Source organism: Culex pipiens, chromosome 2 (genome assembly GCF_016801865.2).
Source record: "Culex pipiens pallens isolate TS chromosome 2, TS_CPP_V2, whole genome shotgun sequence".
NCBI classification, from domain to species: domain Eukaryota; kingdom Metazoa; phylum Arthropoda; class Insecta; order Diptera; family Culicidae; genus Culex; species Culex pipiens.
This window is the reverse complement of record NC_068938.1, coordinates 200,687,420-200,706,268: the sequence shown is the minus strand read 5'-3', so window position 1 is coordinate 200,706,268 and position 18,849 is coordinate 200,687,420. Positions and strand designations below refer to the sequence as shown.

At 32.8% G+C, this 18,849-nt stretch overlaps 1 protein-coding gene across 50 annotated transcripts in view; it reads right to left on the bottom strand.

Moving 5' to 3' along the window:
* LOC120419138 (sodium channel protein para) overlaps positions 1-18,849 on the bottom strand; it is a 230,423-nt gene that overhangs the window by 8,577 nt on the left and 202,997 nt on the right. For 14 of the 50 annotated variants that reach the window (XM_052707397.1, XM_052707398.1, XM_052707396.1 and 11 more), the window contains 5 exons: positions 18,034-18,245; positions 12,045-12,264; positions 11,718-11,983; positions 11,484-11,657; positions 6,585-6,707 (listed from right to left, as the gene is read on the bottom strand). In XM_052707397.1, coding sequence (XP_052563357.1) covers positions 6,585-6,707; positions 11,484-11,657; positions 11,718-11,983; positions 12,045-12,264; positions 18,034-18,245 — 995 coding nt within the window. The remainder of the gene's footprint in view (positions 1-6,584; positions 6,708-11,483; positions 11,658-11,717; positions 11,984-12,044; positions 12,265-18,033; positions 18,246-18,849) is intronic. The other 36 variants (XM_052707401.1, XM_052707411.1, XM_052707402.1 and 33 more) reach the window with 4 other exon arrangements.

Genomic DNA, 18,849 nt, shown 5'->3' with positions numbered 1-18,849 from the left:
TTTTGTGGTGTGTGTATGTATGTACAACAGTGAGTGAGTTATTTTATAGTTTAATCTTGTCGTAAGTTGGTCAGTTTGATTTCTTTGACTGCAAAGCCGGTTCTTTTGAGGAAAACCGTTTGGTAAGGGTGAAGAAAGCGTCGTGCGGAACTGTCAGGTTCGTCGTTTTATTTTAGCGTGAAGTTTTTTTGCAAGGTTCGCTGATATTTTAAAACTACGTAAACTAGCGATGTAATTGTTGTTTCAAATTCAGAAGTACAGAGGATATTTTTGAACGATACATTTGTTTTAAAATTAAATCCTAAAATGCAACAATTGCAAACAGTTTGACAAATCGATCCGAGTTGATCTTATTTTTTTGCGTTTTTATTAGCAAAACGTGTTTTTTCATATGCTTCCTATGTAAATACCAGTTTCTTTTAAATACAGTCAGGTAAATAAACCGATTTCTTTTTATCGAATTGCTTCTAACTGCCAACAGGATTAATCGGACTTTCTTTTACCCTTCAACGAAGTTATAGGGAACAAGCCTTACCCGACAAACTTCGTTCTGCCTTTTCTTCGTTTGTTGACGTTTTTAGCTCTTTTGTTTGTTCAGCCTCCTGTGATCAAAATTTGATTATACGTAGCTTTTTCCATACAATCGGCAGATTTTCCGGAATCGGTTCCAGAGTGGCCAAAGTTGTAACTTTTTGGCGTAAGAACCTTCCTTGGACTTATACGAACCCAACGCAACAAAAGACACCTCGATCCGACGCTCCGTATTGAACCTATTCGCGTTCGAACAAACCCGTCGATTTTTTTTTATATTGTAGATAGATTGAATTTCCTACAAGAAACTCACACTTGGCAAAATGTCTTGATTTTTTTTTAATTTGTATGGAAATTTTGTTACGATGGTGTTTATAAACACAATTTTTAAGTTACGTTACATAAAAACGCTCTCTTAGAGAAATTTACAGCTGACTGGAATAAATTAATTATTTGATGAAATTTTGTAGGACATTTAACAACACGGTTTTATTTAGACATTAAAGTTTGAAGGTGAGATCGAGATTTGATATCTGGAGGCCAAATTTGAAGCTTTTCTAATATCTTTTGCGTAAAAAGAAGTCGGAAAAGCAGATACTTTGGTAAACGTCTGGATTCTGCAAAAAATGAGAAAAAATTACTTATTTATTTCAAAACGTCGGGAAATAGTCTGACTTCTAGAGCGTCCAATTTCCCGGGAATTCCCGAAATTCAAGCGGAAATATACATTCTCCTAATTTCTTGACACATTCTTTTTTAATTTGCAAAAAAAAAGAAATCTCAAATTTATTTTATTCCATTGATTGAATTGAACTTATCAGTTTGTCTGAAAATTCTATGTCAAGGGTTTTTTTTCGAATATTACTAATTGCTGAAGCATTCACAACTGGGAATAGATTACGAGGGTAAGAAAAAAATCAAAATTGAGTTTTTTCACGTTTCTACAATAACCAAATTAGATGAAAATTGAATTTGTATCATTAAATGTCTCAATGAGGGTTGTGTAAGAAAAAAAATGGTTAATTTGTTTAAATGTGTTCGAGAAATTACAGCTTTAAGTTGAAAATTTATAGAGCACTAGAGCTACCAAGGGCGTAAGAGTAATATAAAAAAAATATCTGAACTATCTATCTTGCTATGAAAATTCTTTTAACCAAGAGCATTTAAGTTATTTACTAAGCTGAAACATTAAAAAACTACCTCGTTTTATATAAATGGTGCCCAGTAAATGCAAACATATTTCAAAAACTCGCTCTAACTTTGAGTTGTGTTTTTAAGGTATTGATCTTTGCACTGTAACTTGGATTTGGCACTTTTCTCTCGCACTTTTGACAACAAAATTTTCAAAAACTAGGCAACCAGCAGTTGTTTATTTACATTTCCAGTCGCAGTTTCCACCAAACTGGACATTCGCACTTTAAAATTGCGATTGACAAGTGAGCAACAACGTCTCGCTTTGATCATTTTTGAGAAAATTAAAATTTCCCAAACCAGTGCGATCGATAGCAATAATTTAGTGCGAAGTCCAAGTTAGTGAGAATTGCGCAATAAATTCAATGCTTATCTATTTATTCATGAGCTGAAAGATTTATTCTGGAAAAAAGATTTGCTAAGAAAAACATGAAAAAAATGCAAATTTTTTTTTCATTTCAACTTAATGTGTCAATATTATCCTTTAACATATTCTCTAAAACTAACTCTTTTATGGTTTTGGAGCATCGATTCATTTTACTCACTCCACAGTCCCAACACTGTGATTAGAAAAACAATCAAAAATACAAAAAAAAATACATTTTTTTTCTTGCTGTTATATGTTTTTTTTTCAAGCAGTCAAGGCATTAATTGATCCTCAAATTTATTTTGACCATTTTAGTTGCTATTTTATATAATTTTGTTGCAAAATATTATCCAGAACCGGGATTAGAACAATTATCGAAATTTTTAAATTTCTCGGGAATTTCCGTGAACTTTGTTGAAAATTTCTCGTTTCCCGGGAATTTTGTAACCCCGTGAAATTGGACGCTCTAGATTAAAACTATAAAAAATAGGCATTTTTAGCATTTAAAAAGTATTTTATGAGGTAACTTTATATATTTTTTAACCAGGCAATTAAGATTAATTTTTGGCGATTAGAGGAAAAAACATTACTTTTTTAAAGCTGCAGAAAATTGCAAAAGTAACTACAAAAAGTTTTGAGAATTTTCATTTCAATTATTTACAATTATTTATTTTTGTTACAAGCTTAACTTTGGATAACGTTAATGATTAAAACGCACAGAAAGTAAAGTAAATTCGAATGTCTATGTTTTTTCGGAATCTGGGCCTGCTTTAAAAAAAATATCTCAAAGTTCAAAAGTAGAGACACGTTTATAAAAACAAATCAATATTACTGATCGGCCAGTAGATTGAAAATTCAAGTAAAATTAATATTGAATTTTGCAACATGTTGAAGTCACAGTCATTTTAATGTAACTTTTCTGAATTTTTCTTATTTGTGAAGACTTTTGCTATCACTCCAGTCATTTCTTTTATCTTAACGATTTGCTTAAAAATACCGACAATTACAGTCTCTTAAAAAACAAAGAGCTAAATGATGATGCCTTAATTTCAACAAAACAAGTTCAAATATTCAAATGCCGATAATATAGCTTTTATTGATTAGAGTTTCTGATCGTGCTTTTTATTTATTAAAATTTTTATAAAACCATACTTTTCGATTTTGACAGATTCTAAAGATGTTAAATAAGTAATTTTATTTTGGATTTGATTGCACTTGGCTTGTTTATTTTATTTGATAAATTTGTTTAACTCTTGAAATCGCGATTTTGTCCAATTTGTATAGCTCAGATAAATTTGTAAAACGCTGCCTTTTATGACAAAATTTTCATTGTGGGAAATCCTCAGCAAACTATAAAAATTCCTACAAGATTATCTGAAAGATTATGAGTTAGATAATATTTAAAAGAAATTCGTTATGATTTTACTCTGTTTGGAGAAAACGTATAATATTATTTTTTTTTGTAAGTTTGTAAAATTATTTCTCATTATTTTTAAAGCTATTTTTGTCCAAAAAATATTTTAATCAAATACTGGTCAAAGTTTTATGATTTGTAGACTTGAACTGGATATTAGATACTAGTGTATTTTCCGGTCTTGGCCAAATTTCACGGTCCAGAAAAATTAAGGATTTCGTGGCCTTCGCTACGTTTCAATCCCATTCAAAAGATTTGTTTTGAAAGGGATTGCAAAAGTTAAATTTATCAATTTGAAATTCGTTTTTATGTCTTTTCATATTGGAAAATCTAAAACAAGATTAGTTTAAAATTCCTGTTTGATTTTAGCATTCTTACAAGAATTGTTTAATTGTGAGCAATTCTCTACAAAACCGGCCGATTTCGACCATTTTTATTTTTTGTATTTTTTGATTTGGCTCAAACTTTGTGGGGGCCTTCCCTATGACCAAAGAAGCCATTTTGCATCATTAGTTTGTCCATATAAATTTCCATACAAATTTGGCAGCTGTTCATACAAAAATGGTACGTAAATATTCGAAAATCTGTAACTTTTGAAGGAATTTTTTGATCAATTTGGTGTCTTCGGCAAAGTTGTAGGTATTGTTAAGGACTATTTAGAAAAAAATAGGTACACGGAAAAAAAAATTTCCCGATTTTTTTATTAACTTTTTTTTCACAAAAACTCAAATTCCCAAAATACGTATTTTTTGATTTTCGAGATTTTTTGATATGTTTTAGAGGACAAAAATCCGCAACTTTTGAGCTATAGAGAAACATGGTCAAAAAATTTGCCGCCGAGTTATGATTTTTTGAAAAACTGGTGATTTTTGGAAAAAATCGAAATTTCATACATAAAATTTTTTTGACCTCATTTTTTTATGCAAAATTTAATTTGCAATCAAAAATTACTTTACAGATTTTTTGATAAAGGGCCCCGTTTTCAAGATATAGCCACCGAAAGTTTGATTTCAGCGAAATATTTGCAGTTTTTCGATTTTTAAAAATAGTGACCATGAGTGACCATTTCTAAAAATATTTTTTTTGAAAAGTTCAGAAAATTTGCTATAAAATTGTCTAAGAGACATCGAAGATTGGACCTCTGGTTGTTGAGATACAGCGGCTAAAAGAAAAAGAAACACGAAAATTGAAGTTTTCTAAGTCTCACCCGAACAGCCCACGATTTTCTAATGACGATATCTCAGCAACTAATGGTTCAATTTTCAAAGTTAATACATGAAACATTCGTGAAATTTTCCGATCTTTTCGAAAAAAATATTTTGAAAAAAATTAAATCAAGACTAACATTTTAAAAGGGCCAAACATTGAATATTATGCCCATTTGAAATGTTAGTCTTGATTTAAAAATTTTCAAAATATTTTTTTCGAAGAGATCGGAAAATTTCACGAATGTTTCATGTATTAACATTGAAAATTGAACCATTAATTGCTGAGATATCGTCATTAGAAAATTGTGGGCTGTTTGGGTGAGACTTAGAAAACCTCAATTTTCGTGTTTCTTTTTCTTTAAGCCGCTGTATCTCAACAACCAGAGGTACAATCTTCGATGTCTCTTAGACAATTTTATAGCAAATTTTCTGAACTTTTCAAAAAAAAATATTTTTAGAGATGGTCACTCATGGTCACTATTTTAAAAAATCGAAAAACTGCAAATATTTCGCTGAAATCAAACTTTCGGTGGCTATATCTTGAAAACGTGGCCCTTTATCAAAAAATCTGTAAAGTAATTTTCGATTGCAAATTCAATTTTGCATAAAAAAATGAGGTCAAAAAAATTTTATGTATGAAATTTCGATTTTTTCCAAAAATCACCAGTTTTTCAAAAAATCATAACTCGGCGGCAGATTTTTTGACCATGTTTCTCTATAGCTCAAAAGTTGCGGATTTTTGTCCTCTAAAACATATCAAAAAATCTCGAAAATCAAAAAATACGTATTTTGGGAATTTGAGTTTTTGTGAAAAAAAAGTTAATAAAAAAATCGGGAAATTTTTTTTTCCGTGTACCTATTTTTTTCTAAATAGTCCTTAACAATACCTACAACTTTGCCGAAGACACCAAATTGATCAAAAAATTCCTTCAAAAGTTACAGATTTTCGAATATTTACGTACCATTTTTGTATGAACAGCTGCCAAATTTGTATGGAAATTTATATGGACAAACTAATGATGCAAAATGGCTTCTTTGGTCATAGGGATGGCCCCCACAAAGTTTGAGCCAAATCAAAAAATACAAATAAAATTCATTTCCGGTTTTGGTAGAGAATTGCTCTTGTTTTAATTTCTTAATAGAAATTCGAAGTTGCAATAGGATTTTACTCTAATGGAAAACAAGTCTTATAGGACTATTTGTAACAGTTGCGTTCAAAATCTGTCGGAAAAATTAAGTTTTCACGATTGAAATTGGAAATTGATGTTGCTGCTTAATTCAAGAAAGCTAGTAAGTTTGAGTTGAGTTGTTTTTTTTGTATTGTAAAACATGCTATTTTTCTACAAATCAACTTGTTTGCGACTAATCTAAAAGCTTTTTTTTAGTAACCTTTAGGTGTTGAAATATTTGAGGGGCAAGAACGATAGTGTTAGGTGTGTTGTTCAAGAAAAGAAACTGAAAGCAAGTAACTTGTGTGTGTTTGTGTGTTCTATTCTAGTTATATTTTTGTAGTTGAATGTTTTATGTAAAATTTTTAGTGTACGTAAGGCAAGGCGGGTGGTTTATGGGGGGAGGCAGGCTAAAATCTGATCGGATTGGCTACTACTCTAACTACTACAGGGGGGAGAAGTAGGAGAACGAAATGAAGTTTTGAATGTTTTTTTTTTTTTTGTAGAAAACTAAGAAAAACTGAAGAATCGCGCTATTGATGGGAAGCTTGCTTTGAACGAGTTTCGAATGCGAATGGCTGATAATTTTTTATTAAAATTGAAACAAAAGTAGAAATAGTGAAGATTTAAAAGAACTTTTTTCAACATTTATGGTTGCTGACTGGTTTTTAAGTTGATCGATTATCCAGCAGGAAGCTACGTACCCTCATACCCTGCATACGGGACATGGCACGTAGCGGACGCAGTGCCCTAAGAGTTCGCATAGTTTTGAATGCTTGAATACCACCCGCTCCACAGAGTGAAGCCACGAAGTTGATTAAGGACACCTGTTCGTTTCATTTCGTAGTTTTGCGTTCGTTGAGAAATAGAGAGACAAAAAAAAATCGCACACATAGAGAAAGAGATAAAGAGAAACAGAGAGAGAGAGAGAGAGGTGGTGGTGAGAGTGAGAGAAAGAGCGATAGCGTTCAACTTGAGGTTTGCTTCTCTCTAGTCTCATTTTTGTTTCATTTTGGGAGCGTTTCGAGGGGATCAATCGAGGGGGATGACACTCTGCATTTATTTATTTATTTTTCTCCTGCTGATAGTGTGTGAGTGTGCGAGAGTGAGGTATGTCGTGTACAGATGTTTGTGTGTGTGTGTCGTAGTAGTGGTTCAGTTTGAGAGAAAGAGAGTGAAAGAGAAGCGATTCGATGACAGTTTGGTCGATTCGATGAGATACGGAGGCGGAGAGTAATGAGAGTGATGAGTTATTCTGTCTCTAAAATTTTGCTTTTTGTCGCTGCAGACCCTAGCGTCGATCATGTCTGATTTTTGTTTTTTTTTCTCACGATTTGCTTGAAACACTTGGCAAAGAAATTATTGTACAACAGATAACATTTAGTAAATCAGTTGAATAGAAACTTATAATATTTTCAAAAACTTTTATGAGGATTTCTCAAAATTGGTCACTTTTGCTTAATTGTCGACTTTTACCTTAAAGAGAAAGAGCGTTTGTCTGTACAATAGTAGAGCGTCATGCTACCGAGGGAGAGGAGGTTTCTATATGAAGAGAAGGTGCTACGTGACCATGGAAAGACTGCTCGTTTGCGAAGACACTGGTTGAAAACCGTGAGTGTGTGGTTGTGATTTGTGGTGAAACTGTGCCAATTCGGACGGTTCCAAACAACGATCTTCACGAACAGTGACACTTTAGAAGACACGCGGGACTTTTGGCTATTATTTACAGAAAACAGAACCGGTAAATACTTAAAACAATCAGAAAGAAACAATTAAAAGGGAGCAAACACATGGAACTTTTTGACACCTGTTTGTTTAAAGCTCAGCTAGCGGAGTTATTTTTTTAAACCTGTCATTTGTCTAGCACATTTTGCGTATTTTGCACACCCGCACACATTACCACAGAACAGATATTCATACGAAAAGAGCTTATTTTTGTTAAAAAATATTAATACAAAACAATCACGCTCTCAGCTAACGAGTAAATCTTTCATCTCTTCACTTGACAGAACAAAGCAAAGAGAGTGAGCGCAACGCTCGCGAGAGCGACTCACTGCTAGTCGTTTACTATCCTTGCTTGTCAATCATATGAGAAGAGAGTGTGCGTGATGCGTTTGTTGTTGACATTTTTTGAGGAGAGAGCTTCGAGATCCTTCGAGCGCACTTGGAGGCTACTTATTTTTAAAGATTAGCGGTAGGTTACACTCTCCTCAGGTATTCGCACACAAAAACAAATTGTTTTACACTTTAAATGGAAATAAAAACAAAACATTCTTAGCAAACAGATAGATAAGTAGCACTCCAGCTGTGATTTGCGTGAATGATATATTTTGTTTTAGTTTATATTGAATTTTTTTGTTAGATTTTATAGGGGAGTGGTGTATTTTAGGTGGGGGATAGTAAGTAGGTAGTTTTAGTAGTGTTGTGGGTGTTGTAGTAGTAGTGGTATATTAGGGGTTGTTGTTGTTGTTATAGTAGGTGTTTTGAGTGTATTGGTGATTGTGTGGGGGTGATATTTAGAGAGGAGGGGGGGGGGGGGGGGGGTGTGGTGAGGAGAGGGAAGTATAGGGGTAGGTAGAGATGGACAGAAATGAGTGTGATAGGATAGGGTGGGGAAGATGAGAGAGGATGGGGTAGATGAGTGAGATTAGAGGTTGGGAAGAGGAAGAAGTAAAAGTGAGCGTTATGGGGTTGGTAGTGTGAGAATATTAAAAGGGGAAGGTTTGGGGGGATGGGTTGGGAGAGAGATATGGATATGGGGGGGGGGTGGTGGGGGTGGTTATTTTGGGGGGTGGGTTTGGGGGGGTGGGTTTGGTTGGGGGTGGGGGTGTTGTTTTTGATTTGTGATGGGGGAAAAATTGGTTTATTTTGGTGGGGGGTGTATTTATTGTTAGGATGGGGTTTTTAATGATAGAGGGGGATATTTTATTGTGTAAGTGGGAGGGTAGTTTATGGTAAGATAGGGTGTGGTTATTGGATTAGTGTGTTAGTTGGTGATTGGTGAGATAGTTGTGTATTGATATGTTTATGGGAAGTAAATATGGATGATGATGGGTTATTGGTGATGTGTGGGGTGAGGTTGGGATGAGGGATAGTTTTGAGGGGGGGGGGGTGGTTTGGGGAGGTTTTTTGTTTGGGGGTAAATAGATGGGGAGGTGGGTTGGGTTAAGGGTAGTTAGGAGTTTGTATGTTTTTGCTGAGGTGTAGGTGTATGAATGGATAGTATTTATGTAGTCTCCAAATCAAAAGTACTCCGATTTGGCTTAAATTTCGAGTGGGGGTTCTTTGGCTCAAATAATTGGACCCGTATTTTTTTTTTGCTTGGCGATTAGAGTGGTTCTATCTGAAATAGGGTGGTCCGAAAAAATGTGTTTTTCGTCGATTTTCGCAAAAACCACATTTTTCAAAAAATCATATCTCCGGAACGGCTGAACCAATTTTGGAGCACATTTCAAAAGAAGTGTTATTGGATGAGTTTTGAAGGAAAAAATTGTTGAAGTTTTAATAAAACTAGCTGAATATTTGAAGAGGTCCTATGAAAATTTCATTTGCCGATTTCAAGTTCTCTTCTAATATTCTTCTTTGGTTCCTTGTAGTATTTTACAAAATATATCCAAAAATATCCATTAACACGTTTCAGAGATATGATTTTACTAACATAAAAACTGGGTAAAACGGGAAAATGACAACAACGGATAAAAATCGATATTTTCCGCTAAAACTGCGATAACTTTAAAATTTCAGCGATGACCTATACTTTTTTGGGTACCAAAAGTTGCATATTTAAATAACGAAAACTTTTGATTTTGAGACTTACTGTTTGTCGTGGAATGCTGATTGTTAAAATGTATTTTAATTCAAAAACGTTTTTCAATTAAATTAATAGCAAAAAATCCGATGAAAGTTTTCCGGTAAATGGTACTATTTAAACTTCTCTGAATATGTGCATATAAAATACGTTTTACTTGCTATGTTCAATTTAATAGCTGAAAGATCTGCCTTACCTCATAAATTCGATATACTTTGCTAAAAGTGCTGTCAATTTCCGTAGAGAACTAATATTTATAAACAGAACCAGAACAATAGATCTAACGAAATTAAAAGTGAGATCCATTGAGAGACCATCGCTTATCGATTTCGCCTTTCTTGAAATATATATTTTATTAAAACTCAGTTATTCTCTACGGTCTCGCAAATATTTTTTTCTCTCTTTTGGAGATTTTTTCAATGCACTTTTCTTCTCAAAGAAGCTGTCCTGCATACTAAATTCCTTTAAAAAAATTGCGGGCTGGTGATATGAAATTGATATTTTAAATCATTTTTTCTAATCTTTTTTTAAGTTACAATTCCCAAAACAGATTTTTTAAATTTTAGAAGTTTTAAAATCCAATTTAAAAAACCCATCGTAAAACAAAATTTGCAATTTAATCTGAGAACGGTGAAAGATTTTGTGTCAAAAATATAATTATTGTAGGTTACAGCGATTGAATAATCATCATCAAAAGAAAATCATTGGACGTTCATCAAGAGAAAAAATCCGAAGGGAGCATGGCTCTCCTCTCTCGCGCACGAAAGATCGGTAAAAGAAATCTAAAGAAATCATCATTTTGATTATCCGGCGGAACATCTTTTTCACTACTACATTTGCAAGTGTAACGTCACGCGTCGAAAAATTACCTGTCACATTTTGTAGATGGGCTATGTGTAAACAAAGTGAAAAAAATATTTTTAAGTGGTGCTGACAAGGAAACTCACAAAAAATCATCCGCAGATTGATTTTCTGGGAGAATTTCGGGAGCGATTTTCTTTTGCGTGATTTGCCTCCTCTCTCTTTCGCGGGTGAAGTAAGTTCGCCAGCAAAATTGATTTTTTTTGCGATTATTCCATCCCTGGTAGGTTACCAATTTTCAACATTCCAACATTCAACTTTTTTTTTCATTTTGTCGGTATTTTTAATGACTATCTGCATTTTTTTACGAATAAATTAATAATGCAAAATGTATTTTGGAATCTGGAAAATTTCTCAATTGACTATGAACTGTAAAGTAGTACCATCGCTGATTTTGTTATTTGAATAAATTTTCTATGATTTGGGTAAAGAAAATAAATTTGGTATAGTAAAATGAATTTGTTAAACAAATTGAATAAAAAAATGTATTTTTTTAATGGTAAAGGTAAAATAACTAAATTGATTAAAACCGAAAGCTAACACAAATCAGTTTTCTTTTTTCAATCTTTGAAAAATAAACTTTTTCAACTTATTCCGTTTGCCAAGGGAAGCTCAAACAGTTTCATGTAACATTTTCGAGCAACTGTGTTTTTTTCTACGCTTGCTCTAAGGGTCTTTACGCAGAAGTTTTTTTTATTTCTTGATTTTTTTTAAGTACACCTTTGTGAAAATGGACGATTGCATGAACGATCAGAGGGTGAAAGGATAGAGAGAGTGTTTGGTTTCTTTGTGTTTTTGTTTTCTTCATTTTCTGTGCGCTGATCGCAATGAGAGTTGTTTTTTTCTGGCGATTTGGAGGGGGTGTTTAGTGATTGGGAGGTTAGGGGAAACAGGACCTTCATTTGACATTCAGTTCAAGAACTCGCACACTTACCATCACAATGATGAAATCGAGCCAGCACCAGGCGTTCGTAAAGTACACCCGGAAGCCGAGCGCCAACCACTTGATCAACATCTCTAAAAAAAAGATCACCGTGAATATCCTGTCCATGTAGTACAGGACGTCCTGCAAGATTGGTCGGTGCGGCAGGTGCACATCCTCGAGGGCCTAAAAAAGGGGACAGAGTGACTTTAAATCCTGTAGATCACAACTAACACTTAGACTCACCAGGGCCAAACTACTCAGCAGGATCATCGTGATGACGGCCGTCTCGAAGTACTTGTTCTCGATCAGCTGGAACGTCTTGAGCCGCAGGTTGCCCCAGCCCTGCCAGAACGGCGCGTCGTCGTCGCCGGCCAGCGCCGGGAACCGCTTGTAGCAGTTGTCCGGGAAGCAGTCGGCCGGCGCGTCCTCGATCACCTCGTCCTCTTCCGCGTGGATGATCATTTCCCCGTCCAGAGGACCCTCCTCACCCTCGCACTCGTCGTCGAGTTCTGGAAAGTCAGAGAAAAAAAATTTTAGATCACGGCGTCACCGAAACTTTTCGGAAGTTACCTTCGTCAATTCCTAGGTCCTCCTTGCTGGCGTCGCGCTTTTCTTCGCCCTCCAGCGTTTCGGCACTGCCCTTGTGGCTTTCGTCCTTGAAGGGGCGATTCTTGTGACTGCCATAGGACTTTATACTGGCAGTATCATCGTCCTGTAAGGACATGCCCCTATGATTCAGTTCGTGCTCTAACTTATTATCTTGATGATTACTAATAGAATTGCCTATCACCTAATTCATCAAGATATAACAACAACATAGAACAAATGATGCGAGAATTAACAACACGTGTCATAAACTTGTGGAGATTTGTTTTGTTTGATGTGATGGTATGATGAATATGAGTCGATGGTACAGAGAGGGTATCTGTAATCCGCGTTGAATTTAATGATCAATAGGGTGACAAGAAAAAAAATTAAAAATTTGGGGAAAAATACTTTTTATATGAACAGAATTGATAAGTTGTTGAAGTTGATGAAATTTAAAACAAAATGTCTGAGGACGAAAAAAGATGTTTTTGGATAGATCTCGGATGAGTTTTCAAAAAGCCGTAGGAGCCACCGTGACCTCCGGCATTAATTTTCCCTTTTCTTCAAACTGAAACAACACTTCATTTGTTTGTAGATGAACAATCTCAAGCATTTTTTGAAATTGTTTTTTTTGTAAGTAGTCTCTAACGTCTTTTTGAAAACTAATCCGAGAGATAAATATTATTTTTCACAGACTTCTACAATTAACAGCGTATCATTTGATTTCGCTCATACTTGGTACAGATATGTAGATTTGCCTAAGCAATTGGGTAAAGTTATTGGAAAATAAGCCATTTTTTTTTGTCGTCACACTAATGAATAACGAGATTGATAACTAATTGGATTTCAATGTTTAGTTTGGTCTAGCGAATCGTCACTGTACATCGATGGATTGTTTTTGAGGAAATAATGGTAAGTTGAATGAAACACCCAAAGAGGCCAAATGTTCTTTACAAGAGACTCTCAAAAATGAAAATTTACTTTGTTGAATAAATATTCAAATTTTTGACAAAATTAGAATAATCATAAAAAGTTTTAATTATATTATATAAAATATTAAAAATCGTACTGAAACAGTACAGTACAGTAAGAATATTTAAAAAAATATCGTCCTGTCTTTCTGAAAAAATGATTTCAAAAATTTAAGGACCAGCAAAAAAAATTGATTGAAATTCTCGTATGTTTGGCAGGTTATCTAGATTGCTGATTTTCACATTTAAAACAATTTATTTTGCAAGAGTTTTTATAGAAATCGCCCGAAAATCGAAATATTGGTCGCAAAAATTTTTCAACTTCATTTTTCGATGTAAAATCGAATTTGCAATCAAAAAGAACTTTAGTGAATTTTTGATAAACTGTACCGTTTTCAAGTTATAACCATTTTAGGTAACTTTTTTGAAAATAGTCGCAGTTTTTCATTTTTTAAAATAAGTGCCCATGTTTGCCCACCCTTAAAATTTTTTTGAAAAGCTGAGAAAATTCTCTATATTTTGCTTTATTGAACTTTGTTGATACGACCCATAGTTGCTGAGATATTGCCATGCAAACGTTAAAAAACAGGAAAATTCATGTTTTTTTGAAAAAAACTGTATTGATTCAAAAAATCATAACTCGGTCAAAGATTTTTTGCCCATTCTGGAAATTTCTGAAAAGTTGGCATGTTATGTCCTCTAAAAGATATCAAAAAATAAATAAAAATAGTGTTTTTTTGCAAATCAAGTTTTAGTGACAAAAAGTTAAATTAAAAATCACCAATTTTTTTTTTACCGTGTATCATTTTTTTTCAGTGTAGTCCATATCCATACCTACAACTTTGCCGAAGACACCAAATCGATCAAAAAATTCCTTCAAAAGATACAGATTTTTGAATTTTCACATATCATTTTTGTATGGACAGCTGCCAAACTTGTATGGAAAATTTTATGGACAAACTAATGATGCAAAATGGCTTCTTTGGGCATACCGAAGGCACCGAAAAAGTTTCAGCCGGATTAAAAAATACAAAAAAAATCGAATGACCGAAATCTCAGAGAATTGCTCAATAAATGAAAACTTTCGAAGAAAAATCTGCTAAATTTTTAATATCTGGTTTTATTTTTAAAATTTAATCGAAATCTCTCGAAAGTCCTGTCAACAAACATTCATAAAATATAAAATAATGAATGTAGACAAAAATATATTAAAAATTACCAATAATGTTTTCAAAAAAGAAAAGGGTACTAATTAATTAATGAACTTTAATGTTGTTTTTTTGTTTTTGTTCCTTTATTATTTTTTTTTCTTCAAAATAACGTCATGATTCGAAATCCGGACACTTAGTAGCATATAATTTTTGTTATAGCTGGCAAAAAATCATGTAATAAGTTGAAATTGTAGAAACATCGTCAGGATGTAGTATAAACAGTTAGTTTTAAGAAAATGCATGCAAAATATGTCTTTTCTAACAATTTTTCATAAGATTTTTTAAATTAAAATGACTGATTCGAATTCCGGACATTCGATTTTGCTTATGAATCGCACAAATTTGGACTGAAATGTTATTGTATGGCATTCTTTAGGTCTCAAATAACTTGTTATCATCAAAACAATCGGTATTTTGTATAAAAAATTGTTAGAATTTAAGGAAATCAAAACCATAAATTTTTGCTTTGCCTTCCCGGTGCTTCAGATGCCTATGAAATATTTTAGTGAAATGTTTCACATTTTTGGTAAAATTATAATTTTATTTAATTGTATTGTTTTGGCCTCAACTACTGTGCCCAAACAAACTTTAAATGAAAGTTGATGTTAGAATTCATTAAATAACACAGATTTGACATTCATAATGCGAACTTATATCCAAATAATTGGTACAACAAAATGAGGTGTCCGGGTTTCGAAGCGTCAAGGATTTCGAATCATGACGTTATCAATAGACAAAAATAGAACTCAAGCACTTTATGGCAAGGTTAGACAAATTTAGAAATATGTAAAAAATCTCTGAAAATACCGATTTTCTAGCAGACCCTGCTAATGGAATTTGGGTTATACGTGAGACTTAGCCTATAACTTTATGATAAATGGTCTGAACTGAAACAAATTATAGTGTTTTTGGATTGGCATGATTGGCAAATTCTTATACATATTTTCAAAAATTCATATTTTTATTCTCGAAAAACCTATTTTTTAGTAATCTATGAAAAATTTCGATTATTTTATACCCAGGTGGCAAAATCACCAAATTAAAGATTTTTTTTTAGATAGGTAGATTTGTTGGAACTGAGTTTTTATTTCCGAAAATATCTAGTATTGTAAAAGGCTTGAGTGTTTGAAAACCATTTCTTGTTTTTGAAAATGACCCATAAGGATTCTTTATGTTCAAGGACCTTTTCAAATAAAACTTAAGTAATCTATTTTACTATTGGAATCTTTGAGAAATTCGTTTCATTTGAAACCATGTATTGTAACTTAAAATTTGAGTATATATTTTACAAAGGTACGCAGTTTTGATATTTTCAAAAAAATCTCTGAAATATCCTAAATATTTTGATACCCAGAAAAATATTTTTTTCTTAAATACGCAGCACTGTAAAAAAAATAAGTATTAAAAAATATTTAGAAAAATATCGAGTTAAAAAAAAACTTTGTTTTTTTTTGTGAAATTTTAAGTATTTTCAAAAAATTGCTATTACTATCGAAAAGAATAAGAGCAATTCTCTACGAAATCGGTCTTTTTTCTTCAATTTTAATTTTTGTATTTTTTAATCCGGCTGAAACTTTTTTGGTGCCTTCGGTATGCCCAAAGAAGCCATTTTGCATCATTAGTTTGTCCATATAATTTTCCATACAAATTCGGCAGCTGTCCATACAAAAATGATGTATGAAAATTCAAAAATCTGTATCTTTTGAAGGAATTTTTTGATCGATTTGGTGTCTTCGGCAAAGTTGTAGGTATGGATACGGACTACACTGGAAAAAATAATACACGGTAAAAAAAAATTTGGTGATTTTTTTATTTAACTTTTTATCACTAAAACTTGATTTACAAAAAAACACTATTTTTAATTTTTTTTATTTTTTGATATGTTTTAGAAGACATAAAATGCCAACTTTTCAGAAATTTCCAGGTTGTGCAAAAAATCACTGACCGAGTTATGAATTTTTTAATCAATACTGATTTTTTCAAAAAATCGAAATTTTGGTCGTAAAAATTTTTCAACTTCATTTTTCGATGTAAAATCAAATTTGCAATCAAAAAGTACTTTACTAAAATTTTGATAAAGTGCACCGTTTTCAAGTTATAGCCATATTTAAGTGACTTTTTTGAAAATAGTCGCAGTTTTTCATTTTTTTAAATTAGTGCACATGTTTGCCCAGTTTTGAAAAAAATATTTTTGAAAAGCTGAGAAAATTCTCTATATTTTGCTTATTCGGACTATGTTGATACGACCTTTAGTTGCTGAGATATTGCAATGCAAAGGTTTAAAAACAGGAAAATTGATGTTTTCTAAGTTTCACCCAAACAACCCACCATTTTCTATCGTCAATATCTCAGCAACTAATGGTCCGATTTTCAATGTTAATATATGAAACAATTGTGAAATTTTCCGATCTTTTCGAAAAAAATATTTTTGGAATTTTCAAATCAAGACTAACATTTTAAAAGGGCGTAATATTGAATGTTTGGCCTTTGTGAAATGTTAGTCTTGATTTGAAAATTCCAAAAATATTTTTTTCGAAGAGATCGGAAAATTTCACAAATGTTTCATATATTAACATTGAAAATCGGACCATTAGTTGCTGAGATATTGACGATAGAAAATGGTGGGTTGTTTGGGTGAAACTTAGAAAACATCAATTTTCCTGTTTTTAAACCTTTGCATTGCAATATCTCAGCAACTAAAGGTCGTATCAACAAAGTCCAAATAAGCAAAATATAGAGAATTTTCTCAGCTTTTCAAAAATATTTTTTTCAAAACTGGGCAAACATGTGCACTAATTTAAAAAAATGAAAAACTGCGACTATTTTCAAAAAAGTCACTTAAATATGGCTATAACTTGAAAACGGTGCACTTTATCAAAATTTCAGTAAAGTACTTTTTGATTGCAAATTTGATTTTACATCGAAAAATGAAGTTGAAAAATTTTTACGACCAAAATTTCGATTTTTTGAAAAAATCAGTATTGATTAAAAAATTCATAACTCGGTCAGTGATTTTTTGCACAACCTGGAAATTTCTGAAAAGTTGGCATTTTATGCCTTCTAAAACATATCAAAAAATAAAAAAAATTAAAAATAGTGTTTTTTTGTAAATCAAGTTTTAGTGATAAAAAGTTAAATAAAAAAATCACCAATTTTTTTTTACCGTGTATTATTTTTTTCCAGTGTAGTCCGTATCCATACCTACAACTTTGCCGAAGACACCAAATCGATCAAAAAATTCCTTCAAAAGATACAGATTTTTGAATTTTCATACATCATTTTTGTATGGACAGCTGCCGAATTTGTATGGAAAATTATATGGACAAACTAATGATGCAAAATGGCTTCTTTGGGCATACCGAAGGCACCAAAAAAGTTTCAGTCGGATTAAAAAATACAAAAAAAATCGAATGACCGAAATCCTAGAGAACTGCTCATAAGTAAATCATACATGACACATAAAACACATATGTTTTTCAAAATTATTTTTTTTTGTTTTTTTTTTTGGAAAATACTTGGTTTTGTGATATTTTTTAGTAGTCTGTTTAGTTCTAGAGAACACAAAAATGTCCCTGCACAACAAATAGTATTGCCTCGTTTTGGGTGTCTCTAAACCTGTTCAAAGTGGTTTTTGAAATTGATTTTCATGTTTTAAAGATATAACACATTAATCATAAAAATAAATTTCAAAGCCATGATTATATCTAGATAATGTTCGTTTTGATGCATTGAATGACGTTTGTGAAGTGAAAATTCAAAATTGCTCTCAACCCCTGGCCACACACTTACCTTGGAATTGTTCATCAGCTGCTTGTTCTTCTTGCCCTTGTTCTTGAGGTCGCCGTGTATCGTAAACTCCATCCCGTCGCCGATCGCCACCTCCAGCTGGTTGTGCTCCTTGACGCCCTTTTTCAGCAGCCCGTCGGCCAGGATGTCATCTGGAGTTAATTCCAGCTCATTTTCACCATGCTCTGCAGATATACATGGACATACCCCTTTGCCTATCGTGTTTTCCCATGTGCGGTATATTTTTTTGTTTTGGATTTTTGTTTCGAAATTTTGATTTTGCCCACCAAGGTGTTGCCAAATTTTGAATGTTTATGTTTTATTTTATTTTATTTTTTTGTGGGAAGAAAAAAGACGATAGCCAAGAAAGAAGAAAAATGGAAGGAAGGTAACGAGTTCAGTATCAACTTGTTCGGAATTGTGTATCACATCGGGTGGTGATTTTGGGTTGTTGTTGTTGTTGTTCATCAAATAACATTACCAACGGAAACGGAAGAACACACACACGTCAACATTGATTTTACGAGAAACCACGGTAGAGGTTACACAAAGTAGATTACACAATGCAGGATTTAGCGGGGGGTTTGGTAGAAGTAGTAGTAGTAGTTGGGTAGGTAGTATTCAGTAGAGGTCACTACTTATGTACACATTTAAGGCAAACACCAACCAATATCTAAGTGTTAAACATCAACAATTCGACGGGGATCTTTCGAGGATCGCTCGACTTTTGACAGAACTCGACGTAAAATTACACACGGATTAACGTAATAATACAAAAAACAGACACACGCAACACTCATATGTTATACACAACTCTAC